Consider the following 10652-nt stretch of genomic DNA (forward strand, 5'->3'; position numbering starts at 1 on the left):
CACAAAGTAAAACTATGTCCCCATGCTAAGTTCCCCCCTACTGTTACTCACACCTTCTTGTCAACTGCTGGAAATGGGCCATCCTGATTCTCACTACAAAAGGTTTTTTTTTTCTCCTGCTGATAATAGCTCACCTTAACTGATCACTCTTGTTATAGTGGGTATGGCAACCCCCATTTTTTCATGTTCTATGTGTATATATATCTTCCTATTGTATTTTCTACTGCATGCATCCGATGAAGTGGGTTTTAGCCCACGAAAGCTTATGCTCAAATAAATTTGTTAGTCTTTAAGGTGCCACAACTACTCCTCGTTCTTTTTGCTGATACTAACACGGCTGCCACTCTGAAACCTAAGCATTCAGGCAAATAGAGAACAGCTACGAGAAGGATTTTTATAGCTAACTGACTGGCTGGGTGTCCACAAGAGGGTGATACCCACCCTCATTTCCCACACGTGCCCCTAAATCACAGGCAGTGCTGGCCAGCCTTGTCCAGGTCAAGTTCGCACCAGCTGTGATTCCTTCCTGGAGGTTTAGGAAAACAAAGTTAATAAGATATATGCACCTCTGTCAAGGTTCCTTCCCCACTCTGAGCTCTAGGGTACAGATGTGTGGACCTGCATGAAAACCTCCTAAGCTTACTTTTACCAGCTTAGGTTAAAACTTCCCCAAGGTACAAACTATTTTACCCTTTGTCCTTGGACTTTCGCTGCCACCACCAAACATCTAACTAGATATAATTTGGAAAGAGTCCGTTTGGAAACGTCTTTCCCCTGCCAAAATCCTCCCAAAACCTTACACCCCCTTCCTGGGGAAGGTTTGGTAAAAATCCTCACCAATTTGCATAGGTGAGCACAGACCCAAACCCTTGGATCTTAAGAACAATGAAAAAGCATTCAGTTTCTTAAAAGAAGAATTTTAATAGAAGAAAAAGTAAAAAGAATCACCTCTGTAAAATCAGGATGGTAGATACCTTACAGGGCAATTAGATTCAAAACATAGAGAATCCCTCTAGGCAAAACCTTAAGTTACAAAAAGACACAAAAACTGGAATATACATTCCGTTCAGCACAGCTTATTTTCTCAGCCATTTAAACAAATCAGAATCTAACGCATATCTAGCTAGATTACTTACTAAGTTCTAAGACTCCATTCTTGTTCTGTCCCAGGAACAAGCATCACACAGACAGAGGGAGAGGCTTTGTTTCTTCCTCCCTCGAGCTTTTGAAAGTATCTTGTCTCCTTATTGGTCATTTTGGTCAGGTGCCAGTGAGGTTATCCTAGCTTCTTAACCCTTTACAGGTGAAAGGGTTTTTCCTCTGGCCAGGAGGGATTTTAAAGGTGATTACCCTTCCCTTTATATTCATGACACGCCCCCTCCCCCCCCCCCAAATCACAGATAGGGTGAAAGGCTGGCTGGGATTTCTTCCTCGACCTCTAGGAAAAAACAGAGTTAATAAAACACATGCACCTCTAAATATACTACCAAGTATATAAAGACTAACAATATTTTCCACATCTCAAGGACAATTTTAACCAGTTGATTCTGGGAAACTTTCATGGGAGAGTGCATCAGCCACTTTGTTAGAAGCTCCTGAGATGTGTTGGCTGTCGAAATCAAAATCTTGGAGAGCTAAACTCCACCGAACAAGTTTTTTGTTATTTCCCGTGGCGGTATGAAGCCACGGTAGTGCAGCATGGTCGGTTTGCAGGTGGAAACGCCGTCCCAAAACATATGGGCGTAGCTTTTCCAGAGCGTAAACAATGACGTAACATTCTTTTTCACTGACTGACCAGTTGCTTTCCCTCTCAGACAGCTTTTTTCTGAGAAACACTACAGGGTAGAATTCTTGATCCGGTCCTTCCTGCATTAAAACTGCTCCCACACCACGTTCGGACGCATCGGTGGTTACTAGGAACAGTTTGTCAAAGTCTGGGGCCCTTAGTACAGGTCAGACATGAGTGTCGCTTTATGCTGGTTAAAGGCCTTCTGACACTCTTCGGTCCACTGAACGGCATTTGGCTGTTTCTTTTTGGTTTGGTCTGTCAGTGGGGCTGCGATTTGGCTGTATTGCGGTACAAATCGTCTGTAATAACCGGCCAAGCCTAAGAAGGATTGAACCCGTTTCTTTGACTTTGGCACAGGCCACTTTTGGATAGCATCCACTTTGGCCTGTAGGGGGTTGATAGTTCCTTGACCCACCTGGTGTCCAAGGTAAGTCACTCTGTTTAGGCCTATTTGACACTTCTTAGCCTTAACAGTTAGTCCTGCCTCCCCTATGCGCTCAAAGACTTTTTGTAGATGTTCCAGGTGTTCTGCCCAGGAATCTGAAAATATGGCCACATCATCAAGGTAGGCGACTGCATATTCTCCTAATTCTGCTAGGAGACCATCTACAAGTCTTTGGAAGGTGGCAGGTGCATTCCGCAGCCCGAAAGGGAGTACATTAAATTCATACAGCCCAAGATGTGTGGTGAAGGCTGACCTTTCCTTCGCGGATTCATCTAGCGGTACCTGCCAGTACCCCTTGGTTAAGTCCAAGGTAGAGATGAATTGGGCCTGTCCCAGTTTCTCTAATAGTTCATCTATGCATGGCATTGGATAGTTGTCTAGGCGAGTTACAGCATTTAGCTTACGGTAGTCCACGCAAAAACGTATCTCCCCATCTGGTTTGGTAACTAGGACCACTGGAGATGCCCATGCACTGCCAGAGGGGCGGATTACAGCCATCTGTAACGTATCCAGGATCTCCCGTTCTATAGCAGTTTTAGCTTGAGGAGACACCCGGTAAGGTTGGACTTTAATTGGGTGAGCATTACCTGCGTCAATGGAGTGGTATGCCCGTTCAGCCAGTCCTGGGGTGGCTGAGAACGTTGGCGCGTAGCTAGTGCACAGCTCCTGGATCTGCTGTCGCTGCATACGCCCAAGGGTCATGGAGAGGTTCACCTCTTCCACACCACCAGCACTTTTCCCTTCGTAGTAGACACCTTCAGGCCACTCAGCGTCATCTCCTCCCTGGGCTGTAAACTGACAAACTTTTAATTCTCTGGAATAAAAGGGCTGTAGAGAATTAATATGGTACACCTTAGGCTTTCGGTTGGAGGTGGGGGATGCTATGAGATAATTAACGGCTCCTAGGTGCTCCTGGACCGTGAATGGCCCTTCCCACGATGCTTCCATTTTATGGGCCTGGAGCACCTTTAAGACCATGACCTGGTCCCCTATTTTGAAGGAATGCTCTCTGGCATGTTTATCATACCACGCTTTTTGCTCTTCCTGAGCATCATTGAAGTTTTCTCTAGCAAGGGCTAAAGAGTTTCGGAGGGTGTTTTGTAGGTTGGTTACAAAGTCCAGAATGTTAGTTCCTGGAGAAGGTGTAAATCCCTCCCATTGCTGCTTCACCAACTGTAATGGCCCCTTAACTCCACGGCCACACACAAGTTGAAATGGGGAAAACCCTAAACTGGGATGTGGTACAGCCCTCTGGGCAAAGAGCAACTGCTGCAACACTAGGTCCCAATCATTGGAGTGCTCATTTACGAATTGACGTATCATGGCCCCCAAAGTTCCATTAAACTTCTCCACCAGGCCATTTGTTTGATTGCGGTAAGGGGTGGCAACCAAGTGGTTCACCCCATGAGCTTCCCACAAGCTTTTCATGGTCCCTGCCAGGAAATTAGTTCCCGAATCCATAAGGATGTTGGAGGGCCAACCTACCCTGGCAAAAATGTCTGTTAATGCCTGGCACACACTTTTAGCCCTGATGTTGCTTAGAGCTACTTCTTCTGGCCATCGGGTGGCAAAATCCATGAAAGTCAGTGTGTACTGCTTTCATCTGGGTGTCTTTTCTGGAAAAGGACCCAGAATATCCACAGCTACTCACTGAAATGGAACTTCAATGATGGGGAGTGGCTGGAGAGGGGCTTTGACCTGGTCTTGGGGTTTTCCCACTCTTTGGCACACCTCACAAGACCAGACATAAGTAGAAACGTCCTTGCCCATTCCCTCCCAGTGGAAGGACTTCCCCAAACGGTCCTTGGTCCTGTTCACGCCAGCATGGCCACTAGGATAATTGTGGACTAAGCTCAGGAGTTTTACCCGGTACTTAGTTGGAAACACCAACTGTCTCTGAGGATGCCAGTCTTCCTGGTGTCCACCAGAAAGAGTTTCCTTGTATAAAAGTCCTTTTTCTCCAACAAACCAGGATCGGTTAGAAGAGCTGAGAGGCGGTGGGTTGCTCCGTGCCGCTGTCCAAGCTCTCTGGAGGCTTTCATCTGCTTCCTGTTCGGCCTGGATCTGTTCCCTTCATGCTGGAGACATCTGTTCCTCATTGGATTGTGGACCTGGGCTTGGTCCCTCTGGAAGCGATGTAGGGGATGGGGCTGTTTCCGTTGACTGTGAACCGCTCTCCGCTGGGACACTATGTTGGGGTTCAGGCTCCGGCTGAGCCTCTTGTGTAGGGTTACGGGCTGCTGCCGGTTCAGGTTCGGTGGTGCCCTCTGGTGTTGGTTGGTTGTACAGCTGTTGCAGTTGTTGGCAGGGAATCCAGTTCCACCACCCCCATTGGGGTCGCTGGTAACACAGACGGGGCCCTGGTGGAGCGCTCAGGAACAGGGATAGGTGTGGGAGCTTGTTTGGCCTGGCTGCGGGTGACCATTCCCACCCCCTTGGCCCGCTTCACATGGTTGGCCAAGTCTTCCCCCAGCAGTATGGGAATGGGATAATCATCATAGACTGCAAAAGTCCACGTTCCTGACCAGCCCTTGTACTGTACAGGCAACTCAGCTGTAGGTAAGTTTAAAGATTTTGACATGAATGGTTGAATCTTCACTTGGGCCTCTGGGTTGATGAAATCGGGGTCCACTAAGGATTGGTGGATAGCTGACACTTGTGCTCCAGTGTTCCTCCACGCGATAACCTTCTGCCCGCCCACACTCACGGTTTCCCTTCGCTCTGAGGGTACCTGGGAGTCATCTGGGCCTGAGGACCTTTGGTGTGATTCCGGTGCAATGAACTGTAATCTGTTGGGGTTCTTGGGGCAGTTGGCCTTCACATGCCCCAGCTCATTACATTTAAAACATCGCCCAGCTGACGGGTCACTGGGACGAGGCGGGTTGCTGGAGAACAGGGTGGTGGGACGATAAGGTGTCTGGGGTTTTCCTTGGGAGGTAGGTGGGGCCTTGGGCGTCCCCCGGTAATAGGGTGTGGTCTGGGGTTGTCCCTTCTGGTATCCGCTCCAACCGCTACTAGTTTTTTTCTTTTCTGCCACCTCCACCCCTTTGGTTCCAATCTCCCCTGCCTCGATTACAGTTTTGGGCTTCCCATCTAGGATGTACCTTTCTATTTCCTCAGGAACACCCTCTAAGAACTGCTCCATTTGCATTAGGAAAGACAGATCTTCCAGAGATTTAACACTTGCTCCTGATATCCAGGCATCCCTATTTTTTACAATGTGGTAGGTGTGTCGGGAAAATGCCACGTCTGGTTTCCACTTTAGGGCTCTGAACCGCCAACGGGCACGCTCGGGTGTTAGCCCCATTCTGATTCTGGCCTGTTTTTTAAAAAGTTCATAGCTGTTCATGTGTTCCTTAGGCATTTCAACTGCCACCTCAGCTAAGGGTCCACTGAGCTGCGGCCTCAGCTCTACCATGTATTGGTCTGTAGAGATGCTGTACCCAAGGCAGGCCCTTTCGAAGTTTTCTAAGAAGGCCTCGGTATCATCGCCTGCCTTCTAGGTGGGGAACTTTCTGGGATGGGAAGTGGTACCTGGAGAAGGATTGCTAGGGTTGTCTGGTATATTCTGCTGAGCCCTTGCCTTCTCCATCTCCAGTTCATGCTACCTCTCTTTTTCCTTTTCCTCCATAGCTCTCCTGTGGGCAGCCTCTTCTGCCTCTGCCCTGGCTTTTTCTGCCTCCATCTCCAAGTGCCTTGAGGCCATCTGTCTATCACGCTCTTTTTGTCTCTCTTCAACTTCAAATCTGGCTAATTCTAATTTCTTTTGGACTTCACTGTCCGTCATCCTAGCCTTCCTGTGCTTAACCTCCTAACCTGAGAGCTAGAAGGAAAAAACAACAACAACCGAGCTTGTGAATTCCCTTGCTGCTGTAACTTAACTCCTCTGCCCTGAGGCAGAGAAAAAAACTCCAGCTGCTCTCAGCTAAAAAACCTGCTTCCAGGCAGCCAAAAGGAAAAAAAAATGTCCTTTTAAAATCCTATGTGCTTTTGGTTCAAAATGATCCCACCTCTCTGCCACCATGTCAGGGTTCCTTCCCCACTCTGAACTCTGGGGTACAGATGTGGGAACCCACATGCAAGACCCCCTAAGCTTATTTTTACCAGCTTAGGTTAAAAACTTTCCAAAGGCACAAATTCAACCTTGTCCTTGAACAGTACGCTGCCACCACCAAGTGATTCAGACAAAGAATCAGGGAAAGGAGCACTTGGAGTCCTATTCCCCCAAAATATTCCCCCAAGCCCTTACACCCCCTTTCCTGGGGAGGCTTGAGAATAATATCCTCACCAATTGGTTACAAAGTGAACACAGACCCAAACCCCTGGATCTTTGGACACTGAAAAAGATCAATCAGTTCTTAAAAGAAGAATTTTATATAAAAAAAGAGAGAAGGTAAAAATCCCCTCTGTAAAATCCGGTTGGAAGATAACTTTACATGGTAACAAAAGATGCACAAAACACAGAGGAACCCCCTCTAGCCTTAGTTTCAAAGTTACAACAAAACAGGGATAAACCTCCCTCCAGCAAAGGGAAAATTCACAAGTTGAGAAAACAAAGATAAACTAATACACCTTGCCTGGCTGTACTTACAATTTCTGTAACACGAGAGACTGGTTCAGAAGGGTTTGGAGGACATGGATTGATGTCCAGTCCCGCTTAGTCCCAAAAGCGAACCAACACAGAAACAAAGAACCCAAAACAAAACCACTCTCCCCTCCCCCTCCCCCAGATTTGAAAGTATCTTTTGTCCCCATTGGTTCCTTTGGTCAGGTGCCAACCAGGTTATTTGAGCTTCTTAACCCCTTACAGGTAAGGAGGAATTTTCGGCTACCCTTATGGTTATGACAAAGAGAAAAAGGAAGAGCCGGGACTGGGACATTATCACGTAATGGCTGGGGAGCCAATGCAGGTTGGACATATGAACTCAGCATCATTTGGCAGCAGGAGAACAGGGGAGGACGGGTGTCAGGGAGCCTGTGTTTAAAACAGCATTCACAGACACACAGGGCCTTTCATCAGGACTCAGAGGCAAAGGGACAGAGAGAGAGAGACAGCCCCGATGGATCCTACAGCAGCTTGGCTTGGTGGAGCCCTGGCTTCAGCCACTATGAGCCTTGTTTTAACCTCTGCCCCTCTGTGCTAACCTAAGGATTTCCCAACACTGTATTCCAGTTGAGTAATACACCCTCTCCTGTAGTCGCTGGGCAGAGCTCACCATGGGAAGCAGGAGAGCTAGAGCCCAGAGGCCGGTCTCAGAGGCATTGAGGCCAGGTGGCCTACCCTCTTGGAAAATGTGACCCCTTGAGGGTCTGTCATGCTGAAGGGGTTCCTCCCAAGGGACTTTTTAAAGGCAGGGCGGAGCACAGACATAGTGACAGTCATATAAATGGAAGCAGTGTGATTCTGTGAGCCCTGAGAGGCTGGGGGACTGAGCGTGGGACTAGAAGCCACGAACACCTGCATCCTGTTCCCAGCTCTGCCACTGACTCGGCGTGGCCTTGGCCCGTCATATACAGATGGATGCTGGCCTTTTCACATTTCTCTGGCAGAGTAAAGGGGGTTGGGCAATTCCTGGGACAATGCCCCCCCCCCGCTCCCCGCAGGAGTGGCTCAGGGCTGGCTACTTGACCGTATCCTCAGAACACCAAAGTGTGTCATATGGTGTGGCTGGAGCACTTGGCGTTCTGCCAATACCAGGGCTGCAGAGCAGCTATGGAGGCTGCTGCAAGTTACGGCAACCCTAGGGGTGCTCTAATTGACACTGGGGGCTTTTGCAGTCCCTGGAACAGCCCAGGATCCAGGAGATGCAAAGGTGGCTAGAAGCCAGGCTCTATCCTGGGCTGCACCTCCTGAGAGGCAGAATTTCATCTTTAGATTTGGCACAATATCGCCTTAAGGGCTAATTACATCTCCTAGGTGATCTTCTTACTGAGACCTTTACTACACTCTTAGGGAAACATTTTAAAATGCTCCTTCTCCTAGAAATCAACCCCTCTTTTCTCCTCATTTTTTCCCGGCTTCCTATAACGTATAAAGTATATATCATTATTGTGCTTTACATTCCACCTGCTTTCAGCCATGTCTCAGAGTTAGGCAAAACACTCACAGGGACTGTAACTGATCACTTTATCAAAATGACTGCTGGTTGAAATTTTTTCATCAAAACATTTTTTGACCAAATGTGGCTTTTTGAGCAAAATGAAAATTTTCAGTTTCAGTCAAAAATTTCCCTTCTTGTTGAAAAACCATACATAAAAAATTTTGTCTGGAAAACTGAAAAATTTTCATTAAAAATACATTCTCAGTAAGTACTTTTGGTTTACTTCCCAGGTTTTGGACAAAACAAACAAACTAAAAACAATTGGTAGGAAATTTTGAAGAACAGTTTAAAAAAAATTCCCCACTAACAATAATTGGCATTTTCAAACCAGTTCTACTCAAACCTGATTTAGCCAAGTTTCCTCTTCTTTAATTTTTGCTGTTTGAAAATCATCTTTGTAACTTTACATAAATTCTCCCAGAGTTTGGAAGAGTGTGATCAAAGCCCTGCTGTGCCTGGGAGCTATTCCTTGTTTTTCCACGCTCCCCGCCTAACCCCCACGCTCCCTCCAAGCCAGTCTGCCCTTTTCTTCTCAGCACCAGAGGTGAAACCCTGACCCTCCTGGCGCCAGTGGGAGGATTATTGCCAGGTGTCACCCAGCAGCTCCACGACCCAGCGCTCCCCCACGTGGTGAACACTCAGACACATCTCCAGCTCCCAAAACTCTCCATTGCATGTCTGGTTGCTGGGCAGAGGTTTCTAGTTGCTAAGGGCAGGACCAGGCTAGGGGTAGTTTCTAGTTGTTGGGGGCCATTCTACAGAACTGACTGTCCCTGCAAGCAGGACCCAGCTACATGTCACGTCCCACTGAACCAGAAATCAATCAGCCTCAGGGGGACATTTCTGGGCACAGCAGCCACATGCTGCCAGCGGGGACTTGCTGTGGGGGCCTCTTGTAGGCCACAAGACACATTTATTGCCCAGCGCTCCCTGACTCCTCTGCCCACCAGCTGCCACCTTTGCTGCTCTGCTCATAACCCCTGAGTCCCTCCGACAGAGCTCAGGCTGGGGGCCCAGCCTTCCCCAGCAGAGCCGCTGGCTTCCGTGGGAGAGAGACAGGACCCTAAAGCCCCAGGAATCCTACCTGAGTCCAGCCGGTGAACGTGGAGAGAAATGAGGAAAAGGGTGAAGCCAAGCAGCGGCCGTGACCTCACGGAGCCCGGGGACGCTGAGTTATCCTCCATTTCCCTGGTGTGCAGACCACCACACAAGCCCTGGGTGAGCGAGTCAGTGAGTGGGACCTGCAATCCAGGACATGAGAGTGGTAAATCGGCAGAGCTGGTGCAAGGACGCTGACCCACTGGGCCCTGGAGTGCCAGAAGCCCACGTTCAGGCCAGCCCTTCCAGAGGTGCCCTGCCCAGCACCCACAGCTGAGGCCAGGTTTTCCAGAGGGCTCAGCGCGCCGGGCGCACGGAAAGTGCTGACTCGTGCTGACAGTCCGGCCCACACCCAGGCCAGCCCCAGCCCGGGCACAGGAATAAATCCACCCTTAAAGGAAAGATTTCTAGACAAGTTCCAGAACTATTGGCCGAAAGCTCCTGGCCCCCGGCCCGCACGTGCCCTCAGCCCAAGGAACCCCGTGCTGGTTTGAAACTGCAGCCCTGTGCTACAAAGAGGGCGGGGTGGGGGGGTCGTTCTTAAACCACACACAGGGCAGCCCCCTCTGTCACTCCTTATGGCAGGGGGCCCTGCTGCCACCCAGCTGCAGCTTATGGGGGAGGAGGAGGTCTCCCATGCTCCATCCCTGCCCATCTGGGAAGGAGACTCCAGCCTGCCCAAAGGGGAGTCTTCACAGCCCTTGCCAGTCCAGCACACACTTATTGTGTGGGTTGTCGCTGATGCAGCCACTGAAAATGTGGGCGGGGGGGGGCAGGGCCCAGGGAGCGCCATATAACTGGGGCCCTGGATTGTCACTCTCCAGCCCATAAGGGTGGCATCCCAGGGTGGGCCCAGCTGGAGTCAGTGCATGCTGGCTGTACAGCGGGCTGAGGACCTCAGGCAGCACCCTGAAGCAGGACTGTGATCCCACAGGACTCAGCAAAAGCCTCAGGCAGAGAAAGTCCCCTCTGGGGAATCAGGTTTCTGGCACCAGCAAGATCAAACAACCTAGCAGAGCCCTGGGGAATTATCTCTGGGTGCAGCTCAGGAATAGAACAGAGCACAGCTGCACCTCTCAAAGGATTACACACAGGGGCATCAGCAACATCAGTCAACGTGGGAAACTGAGTCACGGCTTCTGCAAAGAAAATTCATACCTCATTAATCTGTTAGAATTCTTTGAACGTGCCAAAAGGGATAGTCGATATAATTTACTTG

At 49.3% G+C, this 10652-nt stretch overlaps 1 protein-coding gene across 9 annotated transcripts in view; it reads right to left on the reverse strand.

Moving 5' to 3' along the window:
- Nucleotides 1–9574, reverse strand: part of LOC102936111 (class I histocompatibility antigen, F10 alpha chain-like) — a 54451-nt gene extending 44877 nt beyond the window's left edge. For all 9 annotated transcript variants that reach the window (XM_037888834.2, XM_037888831.2, XM_037888828.2 and 6 more), the window contains exon 1: nt 9420–9574. In XM_037888834.2, the coding sequence (XP_037744762.1) occupies nt 9420–9519 (100 nt within the window). In that variant the 5' untranslated portion in view covers nt 9520–9574. The remainder of the gene's footprint in view (nt 1–9419) is intronic.
- Between the last annotated feature and the right edge of the window lie 1078 nt (nt 9575–10652).

Source organism: Chelonia mydas, unplaced genomic scaffold (assembly GCF_015237465.2).
Source record: "Chelonia mydas isolate rCheMyd1 unplaced genomic scaffold, rCheMyd1.pri.v2 scaffold_67_arrow_ctg1, whole genome shotgun sequence".
Lineage (NCBI taxonomy): Eukaryota > Metazoa > Chordata > Testudines > Cheloniidae > Chelonia > Chelonia mydas.